At 53.7% G+C, this 27161-nt stretch overlaps 1 protein-coding gene across 1 annotated transcript; it reads left to right on the top strand.

Annotated features, from left to right (window-relative positions):
- Positions 1-368: 368 nt before the first annotated feature.
- Positions 369-26950, top strand: AMN (amnion associated transmembrane protein). Its single transcript, XM_040067833.2, has 12 exons — positions 369-459; positions 7475-7593; positions 7708-7752; positions 17512-17599; positions 19146-19381; positions 20912-21049; positions 21130-21238; positions 22246-22328; positions 23250-23436; positions 24169-24343; positions 26422-26524; positions 26771-26950. The coding sequence occupies exons 1-12, from the start codon at positions 399-401 to the stop codon at positions 26864-26866; spliced, it is 1440 nt and encodes a 479-aa protein (XP_039923767.1). The 5' UTR covers positions 369-398; the 3' UTR covers positions 26867-26950.
- The last annotated feature ends 211 nt before the right edge of the window (positions 26951-27161 follow it).

Below are 27161 nucleotides of genomic sequence, written 5' to 3'. Positions count from 1 at the left end.
TACATGGAGGCCATTATTAGTAATTGCGAGGTAGCCGCTGTTCAGCAGGGGAGAGTGGCGTGGGATGCGCACGCAGCGAGTTCACCCCGACGCCCTTCAGCCGGACCTGGATGGGTGCGGGGAGCGTGGGTGGCGAGGTCTGCTGGGGGCCCCACTCTTCCCTCCCCACATACTTCCTCGGTGGCTCTCTTAGATTCCCAATGGATGCCAGGGAAACAGGGAGATTGGGAAAGGAGCTGAGCACAAAGCAGCTTCTGGAACAGAGCAAGGCTGAGGCTCGCGCTGAGGGAAATCTGCCTCCCATCCTGGTTATCTCCCTGCAGCTTCCCCCGGGCTGAGCCCATCACGTGCCCCGGGAAGGTGCAAGGTCCAGCCGGGAGGCATCGCGGAGCCCAGGGATGGCAGCCGGCGGAGAAATGAAGCGCCTGTTCTTCCTCCTGGCTGTCCTGCGGCTCCTGGGTGAGTACGCCCAGGGCCCGGCCGCCGTGGCGAGCAGGGGTCACCAGTGGGCGACCTCCGCATCTCGCGTGTGCTGCCGGCAGCCCTGGTTCGGAGCAGAGTCGCGGGCTGTGTCCCTCACAGCGTACCCGCCAGGCAGACGGGAGAAGGCATTTCCCGCCGGGCACAGGGAAGGCCGGCAGGGCCGTGCGGAGCCTGCCGCGCCTCTCATTTTGAAGTCAGCAGCGCTGCGCCGCAGGACGCGCTCCCTGTTGAATATGTATGTGCCTTTGATGTTCAAGGACTGCGCTTCCCGGGAGACAGGGCCGATTGAACAGCACACTGATATTGCCTGGGCTGGGGAGGGTGAGGAACGCACGGGCACAGGGATTGACCCCCGGCCGGAGGAGCCGCTGCTGCAGCGGGCGGGACCCGGAGCTGTTCCCAGGCTGTGCCCGGCTGGGAGCTCGCTTTCCTACGGGACGTGAGGCTGTGTGATGGGGCTGGCCGAGCCTTTCGGCTGGAGCTCTGACCTCGCCATTCCTCAGCTTCCCGGGGCGGCAGGGGCACAAGGGAACCGCAGCAAGGACGGAGCGTCTTGCCATTACTGTCTAGGGGCCTTTTTTTTTCTCCTCCTTCTTAAGCTCTTTTCTGCCCTGAGCCAGCGAGGTGTTTATGCTCACAACACTCGAACAGCTTCTTGGCTCCAGTTCTTATCATGGTGATGTTTGTTCCCCTCTCGGAGGGTTTTAAAGAGGACACGGGTGTGTTGGCTCTGCCTGAGGGCTCCTTCAGGCATCCTCCGCCCGGCATGAGGCCGAGGAGCCCCTCTGCGCCTGGGCTCCAGGACTTCCATTCTGGTTAAAAATACATCGTTTCCCGTTCACCTGGAGATGGCCACTACAGCCAGCGGTCTCCGCAGAGCCCCCCTCAGAGTAAAACAGCGCAAATTACACCTCCGGGTGATCCTTGTGTGCTGACAGAGACTCTCCAGCCATACCGCAGCCCGTCACTCGGAGTAGCCGGGCCCAGGCCGTGTGCACCTTCCTCTGTCAGCTGGAGTCATTCAGAGCCCCCCTCCCGCCCCAGGGTGGGCCGGCGCTCCCTCTCCAGTGCCCCGGTCCCTTCCACCACGGGCTTTCTGCTTCCTTTGTAATTCTGTGTGTCTTTCTCCCACAGAAAAGATGATCCATTAAAACGGCAAAAGTAGGGGGTTTTGTCATTTTCTCTTCTCTCTCATACTCGCTTGCCTGAAGCCATTTAATTCAGGCTGCTGGAGATTCATTCATCTTCGGCTGAGCATGCACCCCCCAGCCAAGCCTGGGCAGTGTCGGGCTGGGAGGCTGCTCTGCTGTGCTTCTGCAGTCAGAGAGGTCAGAGTGAACCCCCCCTGCCATGTCCTGTCCCTGGACAGCAGACCCGTTCCTGTGGGGCCCCAAGGGCAGGACTGCCACTGTCCCAGGAAACCCCAAGGGGAAGAACCCTCTTTCCCAACACGTTTATGCCTCAGGCTGAAGTACACCATTGAATCCTCCCCCTCTAGCTCTAAACACACGAAACCAGCCCATACTTGTGCTGCATGTCCCATAGCAAATGCCCTTTCTTCTCTTGCTCTGCCCTAGTGGTATCCCAGCTCTGCATGCCCACTCTGTACCTTCTGGAAAGTGAAGGTTGAGGGATCTTTACTTGTTTTATTATTCTGAGTTGTAGAAATAGCTTCCTCCTGCTGCTGAGGACTCCAGGACGGTGTAGATGAATGTAGACGAGAGATCTCTGAAGTTAGGTTTTAGAAGATGAGGTTTATTGTAAGGGATGTGGGGGCCTTGCCGTGAGCTGCCAGGCTGCAGCTCGTGGGAAGGCCTAGGAAAGTGGGGGAAGGGAGAAGTAGGGAGAGGAAATTCCAAGAGAGGAAAGTCCTCGGGGAAGGGTGCAAGCAAAAAGAGAGCAAAGAGCAAAGAGCAAAGAGACCGTCCAGCCCCCTTGGGACCCCTTATCAGGGGTCTTCAAGGTGGGCTGGAACAAGCCTTGGGCCAATGGGGTTACAGATACCTGATACTTCAGGGGAGGGGTACAGGTGTGGGATGAACCATACATTGAGGGGTGAGACAGAACATTCCATTTGACCTCTGGGTCTGGCTGCAGGTAACTTTCAGATGGTCACATAACTGTTTTCCCAGAGATCCAGTATCTAATACATCTCAAACATCAAAACTTACTTTCAATTCTATCTCACTTACAGGTTTCTCATTCTCAGAATCTAAGCAATCATATTTATAGGGTTTTTTGGCTTCTTCCTCCCCAACATCTCCCCCGTTCTTATTAACAACTAAAACACTAGACACTGTCTTACTCATTACTTTCTTCACACACTGAAGTATGCAGGGAACCGCTACTAAAACTACAATTACTACTATTAAAACAATCAAACCTATCTTACAAAGTTCCTTTAGCCAAGGTGCAAAGCTCAAACCATCAAACAAATTGTCTAGCCAGGATGGGTCATCTATTGTAATTTGGCTAGCTAAATCTCTCAATTCTTGCAATTGTTTATGAATGGAAACAGAGTGATCAGATAAATTCATGCAGCACAAACCTTCAAAATCTTTTGGAAAAGTTACTCTAACTAAACAGGTTTTTCAGGGCTTCTGTCGGATAGACAGATGGTATCAGAGCCTGCAGACTTAGCTAAAACAACTCAGACATTCATCTTTGGTTGACTTAGGTAAAGCTTCACTACAAAAACTAAAACAAAAGAACAAAAGTAACATGCAAACAATAAAACTCCAGTCTTTTCTTGGGCTGCTTTTGGCGGATCATCTTCTCTTGATGATTCTGCGCAGCTCAGGTCTGGGTGCTTGCTTCTTGGTTTGCAGAAGTACTGGCTGATGTGGGGGTCTCAGCAGGCTTCGATGCGTGGTATGGTTTCACGTTCTTCACTGGGACCCACTTGAGTCCTCCTTCTGTGGAGGCAAATGCAAACCTCTTCCCCCATGTTACAGGATTATATGGTCTTTCTAGCTGTCTTGATTTTAAATTTTTAATTGAAACTGGGGGGTGTACTTTCAGTTTTACCTTTTTAGTGTTCAAGAAATGTCTGTAAATGTGAGGGTGAGGCTCTTTTGCAGAGCTGTTCAGAAAATGATAAACATACTGAGCTTTCTTCAATCTCTTTTTTGGAGGTGTCACTTGGGCTTTCCCCCTTTTCACTTGGCTTAAAATGCGTTTTATGGTTTGGTGTGTTCTTTCTAGGGTATTTTTCAGCAGTACTTTAAAATATGAAGAGCAGATGCCACTGTCCTTTATCACTTTTCGCAATTCTTTCATGTCTTGAGATGGGATAGGTGTCCCTGTTCTGGGACCTCCAGCTTGCTGGCTGAATATCACAGGCATGGCTAAAGGATTTAGATTTTCTTCTTTGCAAATTTCTCGTGTGACTTCATGCCAGTCTGTCAGTTGAAGGTCATCAGAACATTTCTGGGGACCTTCCAAAATCGGGATTGGTGGTGGTGGATCCTCAGATTTGAGAGAGTTGGCAGCTGCAAGGGCAAAACAGTTCTCTGTCTGTCCTGTATTTGTTAAAGTGGCTGCCACATTCCATCCTCCCCCTTCTCGTTGCAAGGCTTGTGTGCCAAGCTGTGGTTCTGTCATGCTTGGGCACGATGCAGGAGGCAGAAGCAGGGATGCAGGAGGCAGAGAGCTTGTCAGTGAAGACATCTGAGAGGAACTTGAAGCCGCGGGAGGAGTCGTCAGGCATGAAGCTGTTACAGTAGCACGTAGGTCTGGCGGTGGAAGAGGCGCGGAAGGATACATATAAGTCGCTGTAGAATCGTGTTGCTGTTGTGCTGTGTGCAGGGTCGTAGACGAGGGAGGGGCTGCTGAAGGCTGTGGTCGTGCAGAAACTGCTGAAGTCTGTGGCGTCGGGGGCTGTGCAGCACGCGCGGCAGTGTGGACTATTTGCGATGGCACTGTAACAAGTTCCGGCTGAGCGTAGGTTTCTGCATGGCTGCGGGAGCTGGCAGGCTGTATTACAGGCGGTGATGCGGCTTGGCGGGTTGGCGCGTACTGCGCATGCGCGGGCTGCGCAGTCTCGGTGTAGGGGGACGTTATGGCGGCGGCTCGCATGGGGCGCGCGGGAGGCGGCGGGGGCGCGGGAGCCGCAGCAGCGGTAGTTTCAGGGGCCGCGGGAGGGAACGCGAAGGAGTCTGCGGGCACAGGACACGCAGGGGCTGCGGCAGGGGGCAGCGCAGCGAACCCGGTGGCGGCCGCGGCGTCTGGTGCAGCTGCTGCTCCGGCAGGGACGGGGGGGCGGGGTAGAACACACCGCGGAGCAGGGACTGGGCTCGCATGGCCATCCGCCGTCCGTGCCGCGGCACTCAGCCGCTGGTAACTCGCAGGCTGGACCAGGGCTCGCCGCGGAGCGGGGACAGGGCATGCATAGTCAGCCGCCGTCTGTGCCGCGGGAGTGAGCTGCTCGTAGCCTGCGGGCAGGGCCAGGGCACGCCGCGGAGCCGGGACTGGAACGGGCTGTAGCATCCGCCGCGGCGTGGGGCTGGGGCAGTCTGCAGGCGCCCGAACACGCGGGGGAGTGACGGGCGCAAGGGGAACTGCAGGGATAGCCGGTACCGGCGCCGCCGGCACCGCGGGCGCCGGCACCGCTGCAGCCGGCACCACCGGGTCGTAGAAAGGCGGCGGCGGCGAGGCAGCGGCGGGCACAGGCGAGAGCGGCTGCGCCGCCAGCGCCGCGTCGGCCGCTGCGAGGGGACTCTGTGCTGCTTGCAAGACTGTGGCCGCTTGGTTGTGGAGGAGTCCGGCAACGGCGGCAACCACAGCCGCAAAAGCCATGGCAGGCGGAGCGGCGGGACTCGCGGCAGGGAGGGGGGGTAGAGCCGGGGCCGCGTGGTATGGAGGGGGCAGGGCTGCCGCCGTGCCGGCAGCGAGAAGCACCGCAGGGACGCTGTCAGTGGGCGGGCTCGAAGGGGCAGAGACGGGGACGGGGCCCGGCACAACGGAGCGGGGGGAGGGAGCCCCGGTAACAGGAATTCCAGCCGTGAACGGGACCGAGGGCGCGGTGGGAGGGGCCGCAGGGTCCGGTGGGGGCGTAGGGGCCGAAGGGACGGGTGCCGCGGCCACGTGGGTGGGGAATGGGGCCGCGGCGGTCGGCGGGGCCGCGGATGCCGAAACCACGTGGCGCGGGGGAGGGGAGGGGAGCGGGCTCCGCTGCAGACCGGCGGCCACGCGGAGGGGATCTCCGGGAGCGGCGTGACCAGGTGCCGCGGCTGTAGTGGCATTTATTGTAGCGAAGAGCTCAGCGAGAGCCGTAGAAGCTGGAAGGAGCTCAGCAACAGCAAAATTCTTCAGTGAAATATCATTAAAGAGTCTATTTCCAACTGAGTCCCAAAAGTCTCTGGTAAAGACGGCTGAACGGTCAGCATTGGGAAAGTTAACTAGAGTCCATTCTAAAAGGTCTTTCAGCTCTTGCTTATGTAAAGTACTGTGATTGCAGCGTAAAAGATACTTAAGTTTCTTATAGAGATCTCTATCAAGGGTAGAATGGCAGTGCCCCATTTTTACACCAGTGTAGCTCACCTCGATGTCGCAGAAGCAGGTCCTCACTCGAGATCCGACGTAGGGGTTGTCCAGACACTCCAGTCGGCTCTCAGGACACTGCGCGGGGTCCCCTTCAGAGTCACGGCTCCAGGCGCTGCTCCGGAACAGCTCTTCCGTGCTCGGGACTCCAACCTCCCCTCGGCGCTTCAGTGCGGGCAGTGCAAAGCAGTGCCCACACGCGCTCAACGCACGTGGCAACGTACCACGGCAAAACTCCCTCCGTGAGCCCCAGTGGCCGCCGCTCAGCAGCAGCCGTCTGTGCTCGAGGGACGCCAGACAAAACCTCCTCAGAGCTCCGAGTGTTCGCTACTTAGTAACGATCCTCGTGCTCAAGGTTTTGTCTTCGGCAACTTTAAAGAGCTCCAGCCTCACGCTGCCCTGCAGCGATATACTGTGCTCACGACACCGATTAGCATACAACTGGTAATTTACCGTCCATGGGGAAGTCTCTCACAGCTTGAAAGGCTGGGTCTGGCGTTTTCCACGTTGTGCGCCAATTGTAGAAATATGCCTCTTCCTGCTGCTGAGGACTCCAGGACGGTGTAGATGAATGTAGACGAGAGATCTCTGAAGTTAGGTTTTAGAAGATGAGGTTTATTGTAAGGGATGTGGGGGCCTTGCCGTGAGCTGCCAGGCTGCAGCTCGTGGGAAGGCCTAGGAAAGTGGGGGAAGGGAGAAGTAGGGAGAGGAAATTCCAAGAGAGGAAAGTCCTCGGGGAAGGGTGCAAGCAAAAAGAGAGCAAAGAGCAAAGAGCAAAGAGACCGTCCAGCCCCCTTGGGACCCCTTATCAGGGGTCTTCAAGGTGGGCTGGAACAAGCCTTGGGCCAATGGGGTTACAGATACCTGATACTTCAGGGGAGGGGTACAGGTGTGGGATGAACCATACATTGAGGGGTGAGACAGAACATTCCATTTGACCTCTGGGTCTGGCTGCAGGTAACTTTCAGATGGTCACATAACTGTTTTCCCAGAGATCCAGTATCTAATACATCTCAAACATCAAAACTTACTTTCAATTCTATCTCACTTACAGGTTTCTCATTCTCAGAATCTAAGCAATCATATTTATAGGGTTTTTTGGCTTCTTCCTCCCCAACACTGAGTGACAACAAAACCCCCTGTAAGGATCGCTTAGCTACCAGGTGTGTGTTATTCTTACCCTTTGCCTGCAGGACACTTTCCTGCCTTCTGTCCGCCTGCTGAGTGTTTGTCCCTTGTTTCTCTTCCTGTCTGGGTGGTTAAACCATCACCCAACCAAAAAACAACCCCTTCGTAGAGAAGGGCTGTGACTGCTCGGCAGGGACAATGCAGGAGCTGCTCTTGGGTGGAAAATCCCCAAATCTGGCCTAAAAATGTCAAGCTCACCCCAGAGCGGGCTCCCAGTGCCTCCTATGGACTGGGTTAAACTGGTTTTTCTGTTCCCTCCCAGCTGCCACCGCTGCCGTGTACAAGCAGTGGATCCCCAACACCAATTTTGAAACCGCCTCCAACTGGGATACAGGCAGAGTCCCCTGTGCCAGGGATGTGGTTCACTTTGAGAAGGACAAGGTATGGACATTTTAAATTTATTTTTATTTTTGTTTTCACAACACACCATCAGGCATTGGAAAAGCTCCTTTACCTGACAGACCAAAGCACACTTTATTCTTGCTTTCCTTACAGGTTGTCTCAGTCTTTGTCCAGTCTCCCCACGCGCTGACAGACATGGTAAGGCATGGTGTGCATAGGTGTGTGAGGGTGGGCGAGGGCAGAGCCAGCCCTGGAGCTCTGCCTGGTGGCACAGTCCCCTGTCCCCCTTTCCATGGGATCATAAAATGGTTTGGCTTTGAAGGGACCTTACAGGTCATCAATCCCAATCCCCTGCCGTGGACAGGGACACCTTCCACCAGACCAGGTTGCTCAAAGTCCCGTCCAACCTGAGCACTTCCAGGGATGGGGCATCCACAGCTTCTCTGGGCAGCCTGTGCCAGTGTCTCATCACCCTCACAGTAAAGAGTTTTCCTAATGCCTAATGTCCTACTGTCCTCTGTTACTTTAAAATTATTCCATGAACTTTGACACTTTCCTCCATGGTCCAGCCAGACCAAGGATGCCTCAGCTGGGTCAGGGGACAAGAGTCCTACAGCAGCTTGGGTTCCTCTGTACCATGGAACCAAAAAAGCCCATTGCTGATTTGCTGTGGGTTTTTGTTTGTTTGTTTTGCTTTTTGTTTGTTTGTTTGTTTTTTAATTAGGGGAGATGAGAGAGAGTCCACCAAAATCCAATTTCATTTGAAAGAGATTGATTTTTCCTCCTCAAAGGCGGAATAAAACCCCCTCCATGTGATGGAGAGCTTGGCAGTAGTTGGCTGAGGAGCACCAACCCACAGCATTGCTGACACCGAACAGGCACTAGCCCTGGGCAGAGGCTAAGTGAAGCTGACATCAAAATATCTCAAAATGAAAACAAACTGTTCTGGGAAATCCCAAAATGTTACTTGAGAAATTTTCTTTCAAATGCCATTGGGTTTTATATTTTTCTGTGGTATTATCAGTATAGTTGTGGCAGGATGGGCACGACACCCTGCTGAAATGTGTGTGTTGAGTGATACGAGACTGGGGAGGGGGAGGCTCAACTCAGAGGGGTTTCTGAGCACCTGGTTTTGCCTCACATGAGGAACTCTGCCCCACAGCAGGCTGACAGGCAGCCATGGAAAACATGGGCTCTCAATCTCTGTCGCTTGGAGGGTAAAATTTAACAGGGGGGAATTAAAGGGAAAAAGCAAACCCACTGCCCCACCCTGCCAGTGGGGGATGGGTCACCAGTGGTCCCTCTCAGTGTTGGGGCAGGAAGAAATAGGCTGGATCAAATTCGGAAAACCTCCTTCTTTAGCCCCGATGAACTTGTGGACAAGTTTCCTCTCTTGGTTTTAGGGCAGCTTTGCCTTTTTATTGGCCATTAAATTTGAAGAAGCCCTTGAAATTTATGTGGTGTAATTTGTTCAGGCTGTCTATGCCACTAATAGTTTTGATGCTTTAATAACGCCATGTGCCACACTTAATCCCTCTACAAATATTTGGAGAAGATACTTTATTTATATGGTATTTTAAATATGAATTTTTGAAGGAAAGACTGTGCTGGGGAAATACGTACAAATATAATGTAATAAATGATGTGGAATTTACCCAGAGAAGAAAAGAGCAAAATACCACTCCAGTAGATTTTATTTTACTTACAGATGAATGTATAATATTTCTAAAGTACTTTCATCAGAGGCCTGCAAAGTGCATAATTGCAGAGCAGTGTCAGTCATTACAGCTGAGCCTCCCTCAGCCAAGCTGGAGAGTGGAGCTGAACAGCCTGAGGAGAGGGAGATCAACACAACCTTTGCTCAACACAAAACAACATCCATGGCCCTGCCCCCTGCTCGGGTGCATGGCCCCTATTGTGACTGAGGGTTGGGGCAGGGTGTCCCAGTGACCCCAGGCTCGTCCCAATCAAAGGATCAAAGGATCCAGAGTGCTGGCAGGAGCTCCTGGGGGCCCTCTGCTGCCTTGGGGTTTCTTTGGGTCCCCACTGCTGGCAGGCAGCTGCACAGGCTCCAGGACTACAGTGAATTTTACAGTCCCGCTGCTATGTGGATGGGGAAGACTGCTAGGGGATCCATGAGGAAATGAAGCATCACATGGGCTGTGAGGGCACCATTCCCCTCCTGCACTGAATTGCACTGCAGCTGGGCAGCCAACCCTGCCTATGACCTGTACTGCAGCTCACACCTTCCTGCTGATCATCACTGCCCCAGCAATTCCCTGTCAACTGTCCCAGCATGTCTCTGAGTGAGGTGGTTAATATTTCTTTTTAATTTCAGCTCAGGCGCTTCCCTCCTGTTCACTGCCGTGCTCTGCTATCACCAGGTGATACAGGGACTGCCAAGGTTAGGGATGAAAAAGGAATGAAACCTACCACCTGAGCTGGGCTGCCACTCATGCAAATGGCATGAAATTTGGAAACCAGCTGGTTAGAAAATGAATTGGTCATGAGGCTTTTTGCAGAGAGGCTGGGCTGCACCTGTTCGGCTGCCAGCCACACGCGCTGGAGCATTAATCACTTAAATCAGCAAGAATACATTAAGCTTTAGAGTCACCATGGAGATGCTATACAGCCTTTGGCCAAAAAAAGAAAAGAAAAAGGAGAATGTTGTTTGCTATAGTAGAATAGAAGGAAATTCAGGATGGAGGGGGGATTAGGCTCTCCATGACTTTCATGAAGATAGTGCCTGGTGTGGCAAGTGTAGGGAAGGATGCTTGGTGCTGGTGGTGGAGGGACAGCATGAGACCTCCCATCCCAACTCCCCAGCTGAGTGGAGTGTTGGGCAGTCCTCATGTGTCACCATCACTCCTCTCCTAGACATTTATGTGAAAGCTCACCTCTGTATGGTGAGCTCTCCAGCTCCCCTCCCCATCCATCCCGTGTGGGCACCAGCCAGGTGCTGGGAGATGCCTTCTTGGGAGGAGGATGTTGGGGCACAGAGCCTGCCTCCTACCTCAGAGCTCACCCACTGAGCACCCAGCTTAGTGGTTATTTGAAGTTTCAAATGGATCCCTAATTCAGTCACACACTAAATCCAAATCCAGCTTAAGCGTAAGTGGCTTTGATGCACAGCCGTTATGATTAGGATGGATTTTCTATGGTGTTTAGTTGCCTAAAGATGCAGATCACTATTTAGCCAGCTTTTGGAAGTGCCTGAGACTAAATGTGCAGAAAAGATGGAAATGGAGGTGATGATGCCTGGCATGGGTGCTCCAGGATTAGGCAGACTTTGGCTTTGTTTGTCCCCTGATGGGGGGAAAAAGACTCGTGTGAGGGATTGTACCCTCGGGCTATGGCTGTGCCTCCAAAGGAGCCAGGCCAGGGCATGGCTGCAGCAGTGAGCCTGGTGTTTGCCCCAGTAACACCAGCCCTGGTGCAGTTTGTGCCTGAGCCGGCCAGCACTGACATGTGGGCCAGGGATGGATGCTGCTGCTTCTATTTTTGGGGCGGCAGGAGTCTGGTTTATTCACATAGGCAGAGCAGCCTTGCTCAGCCCCAGGGTCAGGACACTGTCTGGGGTTACTCAGCAGCCCTGGCATCACCTTTCCAGTTCTGCCCCATCCCCGAGCTCTGCTGTGGGGCGGGATCTGTCTGTACCCCCTCCCTGCCTGCCCCACGAGGGGCTGCCAGGCTGGGCAAGGGTTTGGAGTGTGCGGGGCACTGGGGTCTGACCAGGGACACCTCCCCCAGCCTTATATTTTTAGCTGCCTAATTGCGAGAGCAGAATGTACTCGGCTTTGCTGCAGGATGCTCCCGCTCGGTTCCTGGCAGAGATTGATCTTGAAATGCCAATTGCTCTCCAGGGGCACCGGCTCTAATGAATTGCCACAGTTCGCGCTAGTCCCAGGCGCCGGTGCTCCCTCCCCCACCTCTTCCCAGACAGCGGGGTAATGAGACGACCAGAAAAGGGATTATTTTTCCTTCCCCTAAGATGAAGGTAAAAAATTTCAGGGGAGTGTGTGCCAGCACGTAACTCCAAGATGGAATCCTGCAGTCTTTTCTGTCAGCATTCACACTGAAGGTGTGTGCTAGGAAAGGAGTTTGGTAAAGCAGCCATTTACACTCGTCTTCCCGGGTCTGTTTGCTCATTTCAGGCTGGTTTCCAGCAGGAGGAGTTAACTAAAGTCTGTGATGAGCAGAGCAGCTTGCCAGCATCCTGGGCTGTAGCGGATGCTGGAGCTCTTCTGGCTGGGAGGCTGATCCATGGACCGTCTGCCGTCCCTTCAGTGCTGGGCATGGCCCTTCTGCCCACACCTCAAGCCTCTTCCTGGCTTTCTCTGGCCTTGTCTGTAGAGGAGAGTTCAGGAAAAGGAGCTTAACTAACCTGAAGTAGATTTGACAAATGGCTTTAAGCGTCTCTTTGTCTTCTGCATCCATAGCTCAATGTCTTCAGCTTCCCAAGGGGCTTCCCTGTGACACCTGGTTTCTGTACACTGTCGGGGTCTGTACAGTGTTCGGCTAGAAGTGTGTACTGGGGATCTGCAATCAAGTTAATGAGCTTTTTGGGGTTGTTTTTTGTGTTTTATCCTCCCATGGCATTTGCTGGGCCCTGTGGGGTGGTTTGAGGGGCTGTACCAGCCAGCACCTGTGGGGGATGGCCAGGAGCTGTGGCTTCTCTGTAGGGATGGGCAGGATGGTGATGTGTTGGGATGTGATGGGTCAGGCCACCCCCGTGCCAGGGGATGTAGTGGCAAGGCCAGGTTGAACAGGTGCTGTGGGGACCCCGTGTGCTGAAACACGACCTAAAAGGTGAGGAGCAGACCCAGCAGGGGAGCCGGCTCCGGCATTAATGACAGCACGGCTCTGCTGCTGCTGCTGCACAGGGGAGGCAGGGACATGGGCAGGGAGAGCAGCCAAGCACCACGTTAACTTGCAGGGGATGACACTGAAATGATGATATCCCCTGGCACACCACTCCTGTGCCTGTGCTCCTGCCTTCTCTGGGTCAGGAGCAGAGGGGTGAGCTATTGCTGGGATCAGAGCAGAGCTGTGGGCATCCCCACCGCTGCTGGTGGGGCCCATGGACAGCAGCCCCAGCTTCTGTGCCCCAGGCAAGCTGCAACAGCCTGCATGAGCATGGGCTCCATGGGGATATGGGCTGCATTTCTGGCCTGGTTTCCTTGGGAAGCTAAAGCCCTGTTCCTCATGGGACCATATGCCTGGGCAGGGAGGTCTGTGGTGCTACTCCAGCAGCAGGTGACCCTTCTCGGCTCACACAGAGGTCCTGGGGTGGCAGGAGGTCATCCTGCCTTGCTGGGGACCTGGACTAGCTGCTGTGGGATCGAGGGCCGTGGCAGGAACAGGCTGGCTTTGGCAGTAAATTGAGGGTGTGGGGTGGATGTGTGGCTGAGGGGAAGGACACTATCCTGAGGGTGCAGGTGAAAGCTTCTCCTGGTCCAGAAGGTGAATAAATTAAGCCCCAATAATGGACCCAAAAAATGCTGCTGCAAGCGGGCCCCTGGCAATGCTCTAGAGTTGTCAGAGGGATTCACCTGTGGGTGAACCTGGCCCTGTGCCTTTCTGGGGCATCAGCCAGGTACCACCACCAGCTGTGCTGAGACCCCCAGCCGCAGCAGGCACTGGGAAAATCCCTGCTGTTCCCACCTGTGGGCAGAATGGGCAGGGCCCACGCACCTGCTGCTGCCCATGGGCTGCCTCTGCCCCAGCAGGGCAGTGCTGGGAAAGATGAAATGGAAATAATTTCCTTTGAGCATTCTTGCTTGTGGTGGGTTACAGCAATCTGTGTTGGAGCAATAGCCCACCTGCATCTTATCCCAGTGGTGTTTTTCAATGGAGGACCAGCAGCACCAGCACCGAAGCTGCTCCTGGGCTGGGTACCAGGCAGGGGGATGTACCCATGGTGGATGGCTGCTGACCTGCAGCACTGTGGAGCTCAGTGTGCCCAGGCAGGTTTAGGGATGAATGATGGGGATGGTGGCACCATCTCATCCAAGCGAGGAATTCAAATCCATTGATGCTGCAAATAAAAACAAGGCTGGGAGAAGACCTGGCTGCAGTCACAAGTGTTGTTCACCCACGTTAAAGCACAAGTGCTGCGTTTTTCCTGTGCTGATGATGGTGACATGCCAGTCACAGTGCTCCTGTCAGTCATCTCAGCCCAATGCTTGTGACTCAAGCAGAGTCAGGATGTGCAGAGGCTGGTTAAGGCTATCTGACTGGAAAGCCATCTCTCAGGACTTTGCTATTTTTTTATTTCACATTTTCGAGGTTAGTTTCTTTTTCACTTTTGCATTGGGGCGGCAGATTCCTTCTGGTAGTGCGGTGCTGGGGCTGGTCCCAGAACCACAAGGGGTCTTTCCTATTTTTTTTTTTTTATTTTTTTTTTTCCTGACTTCGATAAGAGAAGATATGACTGTGTTTCCATTGTCATTACACTTGATAATGATAACCAAGGGGATAAGTGATTTACCAGTATCAGGGATGGGAAATGACTAATGGGACTCTAAGCACTCACTGTATTAATGGCTCTGGAGTACAGGTTGGCAGGAGAAAGGGAAAGCAGATGAAACCGCCAGCTTTTTGGCTTTGGTCCATTGGTACTGTCATTGCTCAGTTCAAAATGTACTTGGAAAGTGGCCCAACCTGTATGCAACTTCCATACTAAACTCCCAAAGGTAGAAAACAACTGCCCAAACCGAGTCTCTATTTGTCCACTGCAGTGAGCCGAGATGCTTAACTTATGTTAGGAAAAAAGAAAGGGCAAATTATTTATGAAGAACCACTGGATGATGGAGACACTTCTGAAATGCTGCCCAGTGGTGAGAATCTCAGGCAGGGCTGGTGGTGAATATGCAGCACGGCTGCCTCAGTGGGCAGGGAGCCATAGCTGCAGGGCCCAGACCCAGAAATTCCTGTGACGAAGCAGAAGTACAGAGCTCTTCCTGAACTTCATGTTTGTGGAGATGAGGTGACTCTGTCCCCTGTCTTGCATCGTGTTGTGTTGCATCTTAATTCCAGGGCTGGTGCTTGCAGTGTTTGGGTAATCCCAGGGTGCGAAAGGACATTGCGTGTGCTCACTCTCATTTCCCTGCCACACTGACACCCACATGAGCAGCTTCCTCTGGACTTGGGAAGTCCAGCAAGCCTGGGATTTTGGCCTCAGCAGTGGAGGAGGATCTCCTGTGGTGGCTGGAGAAGCTGCATCTTGTCCAGAGAGCTCAGAGGCCAATGTCTGCAGAGCAAGGCGCTGCAGGCATGGGGCAGATTTGGCATGAGGCAGATTTGGCATGAGGCATTTCTCCCAGCTCTCCTCTTGAGCAGAACAGGTGCTGTGTCCTGCTGGCCCATCCAGACCCGCCCACCCTCCCAAGCACGTGCAGGATGCACCACCTCGCCTGGTCATGGAACCAGTGTTGTGCATCTGTGTGTGTGTGTCCCTAACTGAGCAAGTTATCCTCTCAAACTGAGCAAGTTATCCTCCCAAACCTCATCTCCTCTCTTACCATATTGAACTCAGCCCCACCACGGGAATCCTTGATGTGTTTTCCTTTTCCCCAAGTTAGTTTGTGAAGGTCTGAATGAACCATCCCCTTGGACACAAAAGCTTCTTATGTCCTGCCTGGTCATCACAGGGTGATGGGGAAGCTCTGACCCACAGCCGTAGTCAAAGTGGTAACTACAGGGGAGAGAGCTGCCAGGCAGGGAGGGATGAGAGCAGGGGCTTCCCAACCCAGTGGTCTTGATCCAGCCACAACACTCACAAAGGCCAACTTCAGCAGCCTGGGAAGGCAAGCGGAGACCAATCCCAGTCCTGCTGTGTAACCATCCCCCTCGCCAGCAGCTGCTGAGTCTGAGTGCCCAGAGCTGACTGCTGTGAAGAGCTGGTACCCTGTGCTGGTAAAGGGATCTGCTGCACCCCATCCAGAGCCCCATGCTGAGCAGCTCAGATGGGCCCCAGAGGCAGCTGGGCACCCTTGCTGCCTGGCCCCACTGTGCACAGCCGGTCTCAGGGCTCAGCCTGCAAACCGGGCAAGAGGCAGTACCCAGGGGCTCCAGGCTGCAATGGCCCAGCCTGGGAGAAGGGACTGGGCTGGCAGTGCTGCTGGCACTGGCCTGAGGATGAGCTGTCTGCTCCAAAATGTCCCCTCATCTGCTCCTGCCTGAGCTCACAGGAAAACAAGCCAGGGCACTTGAAGTGAAGTTCAGCCACATTCTGTGGTTGAAGCACAGGTGAATGTGGTAGCATTGCGTTCACCCAGCTGAATGCAGGCCAAGTCCCGAGCCTCAAAACAGACAGTGTTTTGATGGCTTTTTCATCTGCAGCTAAAGGACATGATGCCTTTTGTATCCTGGCAGACCTTTCAGCCTTTTTCAGTGCTTCAGTATTGGACAAATTTCCTCTACTCAAAAGTAATAGAAATTCAGAGAATCTGATGGCAGGACACAGGCTGTGGTCTGATGGAGCAGTTTCCATGGGCAAAGGCTTCTTCCTGGCTGGGGGAGAGACTCCACAGCCTTGGGGCACAGGTTGCCCCAACCTCGGTTATTCCCAGGGTCATCCCCTCTTCTCCAGCCCAATGTATGGCACTGCTGGGTCCGGAGCAGATGGTGCAGAGGAGCACTTTGAGGAGGACTCTTCTTGGTGGCAGCCACCCTCTGCTCTCTATCCTGGCTTCTCATGGTTCCTGAAGCAAGAGGGGCACCAGGGCTTAGGCGTTCGAAGCACTGCACCACCAGGGCACTAAATTTCTTAACAGGTTCCTCCCTACAGTTTGGAGATGATGAGTTTTTGCCTTGTCCACCTCCCCCGTGCCTTCCCCGTGGTGGCCTCTGGCTGGGACTGAGCATCCTCAGGCAAGACTGGCCAGGGACAGAGAGCTATCACAGCCACCTGCAGCAGTCAGTCATAAGTCTTGCTTTCTCTAACCTACATACATATTTAAAGACCAATTAAGCAGATGAAACCTTAAAATCCCGTTTAACTTTTTCTGCCTGAGCACAGGACCCTGTACATTGGCATAACTCAGTCCTGGAGGGTTTTCAGCTGTTGTTGGGGAGTGATGCTAAAACACTGGATAGGCCAAATTAGAGAAGGGTGCCTTGAGCATCACTGATCTAAAATATTGAGAGAAACCATGATTTCCTCTCTGCAATTTCTAAATGTAAAGTAAGATGGGCTGGGCTGAGTAACCTGTTTGCTGTGAATGAGTTGTCTGAGTTGATCCTTTGTAAGGGCCTGTCCTAGAGTTAGCAGTGCTGGCTGGTGACCCAGGTGGCCACAGTTTCTTGCTGAAAAGGTTCTCCATGGCAGAGCTGTGCCTCTTGTGGTTTGCCAATGATCCCAGGCTGAAGCCAGGTCAGTACTGTGACCTTGGCTACCTGCTCGTGGTGTCCTACCCAACAAGAAGAGGGTCTGGCTTTGGCAAGCTGCTCCAAAAGCCACTGTGTGTTTCCCTTAGCTTGTGCTTGGTGTAAATTCATAGCCTGGGCCCCTGAGTTATATTTTGTGGGGCAAGCACAGCCCCTGGAGGTGGGAGCCCATTAAGTGCAGGGGCCTCTGGCACTTGCAGAGTAAGGTTGGGTTTTTCTTGGTGTACCAGCTGCATGTAAATCCATTCCTGAGCTGCTGCAAGTGTGTGCAAGAGGAGGAAGAAACTGTTAAAGAGATTATTTTGCTTTTTCCTTTTCTGGCTTCTCTGAATTCTTTTCTGTTTTATGGAAGATAATGTCAAACTGCCCCTCCCCATTGCAGGGTTCCCATCTGTAAAACCGGGAGCTGATATTTTCCCGTTTACTTGGGGCATGCTAAGAGTAGCTCCTCATAACTGTAAAGGAGACTGTGAGGGTAATTGGCAGCCTAATAATTAGCAGTGTTGTTTGATTACAAGGCTGGGTGGCTGGCAGCAGGACAGTAACACTCTGCATCCTTTCATCTAGTACCTGCCCCTGGACGGAGAATTCGTGCTGGCAGCTGGTGCAGCATTCACAGCTTTCGATGGCAGCTGGGATCCAGGCTGTGACTCAGGTATTTTGTGCCCAAACCAGGCACCCCATCAGCCTGTGATGAATCATGCAAATTCAGCCCAAATACCTCTACAGAGGTCTTACCTCAGAGCAAAGTGAATCATTCCTCTTCAATACTTACCTTTTCTTTGATGACCTCCCTCGCATCAGGTCTTTTTTACCTCCTAGATCACCTGTCTTCTAAAAAGGTAATTATAGTAGGGAAACCTTTGAAGTTGTAGCAGAGAGGCAAATATTGTTTGTATTTTCCCCTGCCTATTAAGCATGTAGCCACATCAAAGCCCTTATTTTCTCAGCCATGGTGTTTCTAAAGAAAACCAGTTAGGAGTTACACGCTGGTGAGCCAAACCATGGCCATCACAGCAAGCTGGCCTTTGGCCCCACACACACCTCCCAGCCTCCAGCCCATGGCTGAGACAGCAGGTTTGTGTCATTGGGCCCTGCTATTATCTGAAAGCTATTTTCTAGGGAGGTGTATTTTGGGTGCTTAAGAGCTACCCCATGCTTTCAGTGGCGAGTAACTTTTTAGTTCCTGTAAAGCAAGGAAGCATTCAAGCAGTCCACCTGTGCAGTGCCTGCACTCTGAATGGGGGAGGGAAAAAAAGAAAAAAAAAAAAAAAAGAAAAAGAAAAAAAAAAAAAAAAAAAAAAAAAAAGAGAGAGAGAGAGAAAAGGGAGGAAAAGTCTAAATCAGTCTCCCCAGAGAAAGGATTGTAGCTTAAGACTTTCTGGAGCCATTCTGAAATCCCTCATCCCTATAATTTGTCTTTTGTTTTGTTTTTGTTTTTGGGCCATTTGCCCCCCAGCAGGGATGCTCTGGCATCTGTGCCTGGCACTGGGCTTTTCCTGCTGGCCATGCACTGCTCCCCTGAAATCAGCTGGCGTTTCTGGGACAACTTTCACAAATGGACTTCTTTAAAGCACAATTTCAAAACGAATGCATGTAATTCTGTCACTAAGTACACGCATGCTGGCTGAATTGGTAAAGGTTCAGCTGCTGGGAAGGGAGAGAAGGAATCAGGGCACTGCATGATGAGACTAACCAGGAGGGAAATGGTTAATGGTTAAATAATTGTTAGTTGAATGGAGCACCAGCTTTGGGGTTATCTGCTGCAGGGAACAGGGCTGCTCACATTTCTGCAGACCTGCCAGGCTGCTGGGAAACAGACATGAATTATTATACCCGCTTGTGTCAGATTTAGCTGTTACTCAGCATTCCGGCAGATGTTTTCTCCTTAACCAGAAGGATGAGCTTTAAAAAATGGGAAAAAAATATCCTGTGTGATCTGGACCTGGAAGCCTGCAGGCAGATGTGGGATTTGGGCTGACATCCCTGCCCTGAGTTCTGGGAAGCTTGGCCAAGTTTTGGGAAATGCCTGCAGTGGCTGCCCATGAGGATGATGCCAGGGCCAGCCCTCAGCTCCCCACCCACAGGGTGAGCTCCTTCAATTCGGGCCAGACAGTGCCTGGTTTTACCAACCCAGGTGCATCTGCTGGGGTTTTGGATGTGGGTTTGATCACGCTCAGCCTTTCCTATCCCTTTTCCAGGTGGAGCAGTGAGGTTCGCTGATGCTGAACGCCGCTCATGGTTCGACCCTACGCTGTGGCAGGATGTTCTTCCCAGCGGGGAGCTGAAGCCAGGTGGGCCCATCTTTTCTGTGGATGAGGAGCGCGTCCCGTGCCGCTACGATGATGTTATCTTCCAGCCCGGCACCTCCTTCCGCGTGAACACCGACTCATCGCAGCCCGAGATTCATCTCCGCAGCATCTCTGTCATGGGCCAGGTAAGGTGGGGAGGATGAGAAACTGGCTCCACACCTTCTCACCACAGCCTCGGGAAGGACCAGATGGAGATGGGGGAGCAGCGCTGCGCAGGGAGATGGGGCACACCCGCGGGGCTGCAGCTTCATGAGCTGCTGCTGCTGCTGCTGTGGATGGCCTCGATGGCTTTTTGCATCGAGCGGTTTGTTATCGCCTCCCTCCCTGCAGTGTGGGAGCGCAGGCTGTCTCACTGTGTGTGTTTAAAGAGGGCCGATATGAGGGGTCAAACCACCAGCAAATGGCAGCTTCTCCAGCTCCCAGGGGTCCCTCCCTTCCCAAGCACGTGTCTGCAGCCGTGCTGCTCAGGGACCGTCTGAGGACACCTCCCTGCTGCCCCCGACCTTAACATGGCCTGTGGCCCAGTGATCATCTCCCAGTTCTGCTTCAGCACTGCTCTTTAATTGATTGGAGGGATAATTATAGAAGCGCTGGCAGCCTGCAGTGCCTCAGCCTGGGAATCAGGCTCCCCACAAGCCCTGTCCCTCCTGGTCAGAGGAGCAGAAGATCACAGCGCTGCAGCAGTAAACACCAGCTCCTTCCAGGAGTGGGAGATGTGGCAGGCGTTTCATAAGTTATTTATTATTTCTACTGCTGTGCTGGCTGGGATCTGCCATTTCAGGGCCAGGCATTAGGTAGCTGCTTTTTGAGTAATAGACTCAGCTGGTGCCCAGGCGGGTGCAGGCGAGTCTGGAAGAGGCAGCACCCCAGTGGAACTCGCCCCAGGCACACAAAGCCCCAGGGGTGGAGAGGTGGATGCTCCTGGGGGCTCAGAGTGATGCTGGTCCTGCTGATGCCTCAGACTACCCCACAGCATATCTTCACCTGCAAGGATCACTGCTGGGTGTCCTTCAGGGCAGGGGCTGCTGCTGAGTGATGAGATAGAAGGAGAAGGTGCTTTTTACTATTATAGCATATTTCCTAAGAACTGACCTTATGAGCTTCTCTATCCCTTTGTAGCCAGCCTGCTCTGGGCTCTGTGATGACTGTGTTCACCCCAGGCCCTGAGAAATCTGCCTGTTGTGCCAGACCATCGAGACACTTCCTGTGGAAGAGTGTGCAAGGGAATCACTGGTGACTTGGCAGGATGAGGCTGGTCAGTCCAGTTCAGCCTTTGCTAATGCCAAGCACATAGAAATTCTTCCCAGACAGAAGGAAAACATCTCAGATCCAGTCCCCTTCCTCCCAGTAGTGAAAAGCTGGTAACTTGAATTCTCTGAGTGAGCAGAAAGATGGAAAGCAAAAGAAGAAAAGGCCCAGCCATCTCATTGTCATTGTTTCTGGTTTTAGAGAGAGTTTTTCTGTCGGTCCAGGGGGAAAGATGGAATGGGTGTACTGCCAGAGTTTTCCTTCTGCATCACTGGCTGCAGCGGGGCTGCCCAGTGATGGCCATCAGATGTGGCACCAGGTGTCCCAGCAGCACGGCTGGGTGCCTGGGGACAGCACCGGGACCTGTCCCAGGATACTCACCCGCTTTGCTGCTCTTCCCTGCACAGGAGCTGAACACCCCATCATCCTGGGCTGGGTACCTGGGGGGCCCCTCTGCCCCGCTGCAGTTTCATGGCAATGGCACTCTCCGGGTGACAGGCACTGCCTGTCCGGATAAGTCTGGCTGTGCCTGCGGGAACGCCCTGGTGAGTCTTCCCTTTCCCATTTTGGGGGCTCCAGTGCAGTTTTCAGGGGGAGGGACTGACGCTGCCCTGCTCTCCTTCAGGATGGCCCCCGCATCTGCGCAGCCCTGCTCAGGGCATCGGGGAGGCCGTGCCCAGAGCCAGCGTGCCAGAGCCCTTTGCAGCCCCTTGGCCACTGCTGTGGGGTCTGTGGTGAGTGGGGGCCCTATTCCTCCTCCCTGCCATGCACCAGCCTGTTTCCCCTGGCTCCATGGGAGAAAGTTGGGTGCAGGGGATGCTTGCTGCTGTAAGCTGAAGTTTGGCTGTATCACTGCTGCCGTGGGTCCCATGTGCAGATCTCATTCTGCCACCTTCCCAGCACGTCTTTCTGAAGAGATCCTGGCTTTTGGGAGTCTGTTCTGAGCTGCAGCCCTTTGTCCCTGCTTCTGGTTTATCCTGTCAGGATGTCACAGCTCGTCAAGCTAATAGGGCTCTGCTGAGTTTATGCAGCCGAAAACACGCAGAGGAAATGCAACCTTTTCCACTGTGATGTCAGCTTCCCAACAGCCAGCTTGTTTAATTTCATTTAAAATAAAAGCATGCAGATTGACAGTGTTGTCTCTGCAATGCGTGCTTCTCCCTTAATCTGCATGAAATGTTGCTAGGGGCAATTCTTCATGCACAACTCTACCTGGATACTTGGTATTATCCAATATTTGCTATATTATACCAAATTCATTAAAATGGCACCATATGTTTCTCCAATGTGCTCCTAAAAGCATAGTCCCTTACAGTCTTTAGGACAATTTAAAATTTCAGCAAATGCTTAACTGTATTTTTTTCCCAGGAAAATATTTATCTCCATGACTGCAGCGCAGTGGTGCAGGGAGTGCGGGTGTTCCCTCCTCTCAGCCTTCCCCCCAAAGCCAGGGTAGTGCTCTGCACCACAGCCTCATGACCCCAAAACCAGGGACATGAAGAGCTTCCCAGAGGGATAAGTGGGAGAAAGCTTTCCAGGGAAAGCCTCTCTCCAGAATATGTTGGAAAACCAAAAGCCTTTCATCAAACCCAGCTGGCAAAAACACCAGCGAGGGAGGTTTCTCTCTGAGCCCAGCCAGACCAGTTGCAGAGGGTACCAGAGGGTCCCCAGAGCCTTTTGTGGCAGCCAGAGCTGTGCTGCCATGGTGACAGTTTGATGTCTGTCTGTTTTCTGGCTGCAGGGGCCACCATCAACCTGGATTTCACTCCTGATTTTGACCTGCAGAAGTACCAGGACAGATTGGTCCAAGAGTTGCTGAGCCAGGTACATCAGCCTGTCAGGTTGGGAGGGGCTCATGAAACCACAAGCCACTGGCCACCTCCTCCCGTTACTCGGTGCCTGTGGGACTGTTGGGGGCGGGCATGCGGTCCCAGCGATGCCAGGGGTGCGGCTCACTCCCCACCACCCTGCAGGGCCCACCCTCCCCTGTGACCTCTTGGATGTGGGGCTGGGCCCCTGCTCCCCACCGCAGCCCCACCATCCGCCCAGCTCAGGGCAGGGAGAGCTGCTGACATGCAGTGAAGGATGCCGGGGGGCTTGCTGGCAACCCTGCTCTGGAGAACAGAGGAGCTCAGGTCTAGGTCCCACGGGAGCTCAGCGCACACAGCTGGGATCGTGCACACCTGCAGCAGGGCATTCCCTGGCCTCTGGCCGACGCTGAGCTGCTTTTCCATTCCCCACTAGGCAAGCACTGGGTGAGGGACTGGCACTGCTCAGCTCTCAGATGCTCTAGAGAACATCACTTCTCGCTGCTGCTTGTCAGACACAACATGGCATCTCTCCTCTTTGCCAGGGACTGCTGGGGGAGGAGGTGTGCTCTGCGTTGCACTGGGAGGTTTGATAGCAGAGTATTGCTCTATTGATCCCAAGCTGAAAGCTGTCTGCCTGCCCTCCTTACAGCCACACGTCTTAATACAGCTTTTAATGGGTGTGATAGATGAAATTGCCTTCTCAGCGTGCTCTCCTCCGTGGGGGCTGGTCACAGCTTGGGAGAGAGGGGACCTACGAGCCTCTCCTTTGGGAAATGCAACAGCACTGCCGTGACAGGGATGGCAGCTCTGTGCTGGGGCTCACGTGAGGATTCAGGTGGGCCTTGCAGCTGCACCCACCGTGGCTGTCTGGAGGTGTGACTAATTTGTGCCTACCCTCACACGTGCTTTATGTGTCTCCTTGTGTTTTGGGAAGCCCAAATACGCTGGCGTGCAGATGGCCATATCCAAGGTGCACAAAGCACAGACCTTCCTGGGCATCACGTCCCGAAGCGCCACTCCTCTCATCCAAATTGTGCTGGTTGATGACAGAGCCGGGGTGCAGGCGGGCACTGCTGCGGAGCAGCTGGCAGCAGACATCATGGAGAGCATAGCAGAGCACGGTAACGCCCTTGTCCTTCTCAGCAGGGCCCCTGCAGGTGCCCCCAGAGCCGTGCTGGCCAGAGCTTTGTATTCCCTGCCAGCAGCACACATGTCCAGTGGGGTTTGACCGTCTCTAAGGGTGGAGATTCCACATCTTTTTGCAGCCTGTCTCCATAACGGACCATCTTCACAGTAAACCAGTTTTTTATATATAAATACTTAAATGAATATGTGTTTAAGTGGAATTTACCATATTAGGTATCTGCCCATTGCCTTTTGCCCTGTCACTGGGTGCTGCTGAGAAGAGCCTGGCTCAGTCCAGCTGTGGCTCTCCAGGGCAGTGTAGAGTGGAAGGGTCACCTCCCTTGCCCTGCTGGCAATTCTCCTCGTGCAGCCTGGGATGTGGGTGTGCTTCCGTGCCATGTCTGACCATGACCAGCTTGGTGCCTGCCTGGGCCCCCAGGTCCCTGTCTGCAGAGCTGCTCTGCAGCCAGGATGCTGCTTGTGGAGGCAGACAGTGGAAGCTGGCAGATGCTGATGGCTGCACAGGTCACAGCCAGGGACCTGCTGGTCATTGTGTGGGTGGCAGACCCACAGCTCTGTCCCTACTGAGTCCATCCACTGGTGAATCCCATCCCTGTTCTCAGGGAAGGGCGATCCACCTGGCAAGCAGGGCCAGACCCAGCTGAAGGCTCTGCCATGGGTGTGGGGATGTGTTGCTCTGTGTAATCCTCATCCCTCTTTCTTCCCAGGTGAAGCTCTTGGCATTTCAAGCAGCAAAATGGAAGTGGCCACTGGCAACACTGCCAGGGGGCAAGTGGGGAGCTACCCAGTGAGCAGGATCACAGCAGGGACAGTCATGGGGCTGCTCTTCAGTCTCCTGCTCCTTGGAGGGATCCTCTTTCTCTACAGAAAGGGAAAGCTGAGGTAGGGATGGGGCTTCTGCCAGCAGCAAATACTCAGGCTGCCTCTGCATGTGAGCAGCTGCCAGCCCAGGCTGTCCTTCCAGCCTGGCACACATGGGCACGTGGTGCTGCCCGGAGCTCCCAGGGACAGGAACAAGGCCTGGCAGCCTGCTACCCCCAGCATTACTGTTCACAGAACCACAGCGTGGTTTGGGTTGGGAGGACCTCAAACACCATCTAGTTCCAGCCCCCTGCCACAGCCAGCAGCACCTTCCACTAGACCAGGTTTCTCAGAGCCCCATCCAGCCTGGCACTGAACACTTCCAGAGATGGAGCATCCACAACTTCTCTGGGCAACCTGTGCCAGGGCCTCACCACCCTCACAGTAAAGAGTTTGTTCCCAATATCTAATCTAAACCTGTCCTGTATCAGTTCAAAACTTGTCCTTGCTCCTCATGGTTTGCTGGAGGTGAGGTGGCTGAAAGGCACTTCTGTACCCTTGGGCTGTTGCTTCATTCTCCTCCATGACCAGGAGGAGCTGCCTCCTGGCAGGGTGCAATGTGCCTCGAGTGGGAGCAGGGCTGCTGCAGCTCAGCTGGGGCTCTGCACAGCCTGGTCATGGTGCCTGGTGACATCTCCTGTTCCTTGGCACCCTTAGTCTGTGGCCCTGCTGGGGAGGGGAGGACTGAACCTGACGGCTGCTCGATAGAAATGCATCAAAATAATGCAAAACACTTGTCCCACAGCTTCATAACTGCCAAAGGGAGAGACAGCATCCAAAAGTAAATGCAGCTTCTCGTGCATTGCTTGTTCACGCAGCATGGAGTGCAAGAGTGCAGGTTCCAGGGGAGGGCTGGAGGGTGCACCTGACTGCACCACAGCTGGCAGCTAATCAGAAATTCCCCTTCTCCATCATCTTTTTCCCTCACAGCTTGGAGATGGGGTGTGGCAGTGATTAGGGCATCCCAGCATTGCCTGTGGCAGGTGCTTGAGACACCCACCGCTGCTCCTCCCACATGCACCCACCTTCAGTGGAGGGTTTTGCAGGGTTTACTGGCTGCCCGCTGGGCCACTGTGGGTTGTCTCATTTACCCAGCTGTGGGCAGGTGGGGTTGACTTTACACATTTTATAACCAGGGGGCAGGAATTTCTTGAATTTTCACGTGCAGAGTGCACCTGCGTCTGCCAGGGGGTGCTGAGCTCGCTGGGGCTGCCGTGTCACAGGCTCACAAAGTCAGGTTGTTCGTTCCCTCCCGCTTCCTCCCCTGGGGTTTTGTCACTGTGCAGCAGTGGCCCTGGCCAGCAACACTTTCCCTGCTGCCCCACACGTGCTGACATGATATTTCCTAGCAGTAAACCCATGCCTTCATTTAATTTTTAAATAAAATTCCCAGACCTGTAATTGCTACTTGATGATTTATCTTTCACTGATGCTTCTTTGGATGCTGGACAGGCCTTTGAAACCAGCTCTGTCAGCAGCAGGAGGGAACTTTGTGCAGCTACAGGAGACAGAGCTGAAGATGAGCCCCGGGCTTGTCCCACTCCTGCTGCAGGTCCCCCTTATTTCCACTGAAAGGGGCCTGGCAGAGCTTCCCTGAGAGCTCCTGAGGTGCTGTGCATGGACCTGCTGCTGAGCCCACATGCAGCAGGTGCTCAGAGCCTGGGACCCTTAGGATAAAAGTAATGAAGAAAATAATACAAGTAGTGATGGTAATTAAGATGAAAAGATTATAACATGATAAAAGTAATGATAAAAGTAATTAGTACTTGTTGAGATTGCAGTGGGAGCAGGTGTCAGCTCTGTGGCTATTCATTTTGGCCACAGGGAAGGAATGATTACTCCAAAGTGAAGCCTGTGCTAGAGTTGTCTGCCTCTGCAAACTCCTCCCTCCAGAATGCAGGTCCCAGATGCCCAGGCTTAATGATTTCTGCTGGACACAGCGGCTTTTCCCTGGGAAAGGGTACAAATATCCCATTGCAGCAGCAGCCTGACATTTTGCCCCTGTACGTTTTCCCATCCAGCTCTTGAAGAGGCAGGGTTTCAGCTGGGGCAGCGCAGGGTGGGAGGGATGTGCATGGTGATGCCCAGCTCTTCCCCAGGTTGCCTGCCCTGCGCCTGCCCCAGCCCTGGGACAGATTGGAGGAGCCGGCGTCGCCTGCAGCAGCCGGTGACAAAGGCTTCGACAACCCCGTGTTCAATGTGGTGAGTCCCCACTCAGGGACCCGGGGTGCTTGGGGGCGTGGGCAGGAGCTGCTGGGTGCCACCGCATCTCTGAAAGCCTCTTGGGGTTACCTGACAGGGCCCTGCCTTGCCCAGGCCAGGAGGGGTCTGTGGGACATTCCCGTTCTCCCTCAGGTCACCGGCCTCTCAGGAAACTCAGCTGGGTGGGTTTTGCCAAGGGTTTTCTTCTCTTCCCCATCAGTTGTTTCTCCTCCCTTGCTGTTGCAGGAGCCTCCAGATGCTGACCTTGGAGAGGAGACACCTAAAGATCTCCAGGTCTTCTACCTCAACCCTCTGTACGATGCAAGCGAGACAGAGACCTGACGGCGTGTGCTCATGCTGGGGACAGACGCCACTCCCTTGGGGACACCACCCCCTCTCCAGCCCTCACAGCCCCTCACATCACTCCTGGTGGGATTCAAGCCAGAAGCAGATCCCACCTGAATAAAAGTGTAAAAGTGCAGTGAAAGAAACCTTCTCTGTCGGGACTCACATGGATGTGGCCTCCCTGGTGTTACTTCTGCATTTTAAACTGTATTTTGCAGGTGTCAGTTCTTTTTAGATAGTTTAGCGTTGAGATTTGGGTCTCAGATGGTATCCAGAGACTTTGGGGTCTAGC

The sequence above is a fragment of the Hirundo rustica genome, chromosome 6, assembly GCF_015227805.2.
Source record: "Hirundo rustica isolate bHirRus1 chromosome 6, bHirRus1.pri.v3, whole genome shotgun sequence".
Lineage (NCBI taxonomy): Eukaryota > Metazoa > Chordata > Aves > Passeriformes > Hirundinidae > Hirundo > Hirundo rustica.
The sequence above is the reverse complement of the archived record's forward strand: the minus strand, read 5'-3'. Positions and strand labels throughout refer to the sequence as shown.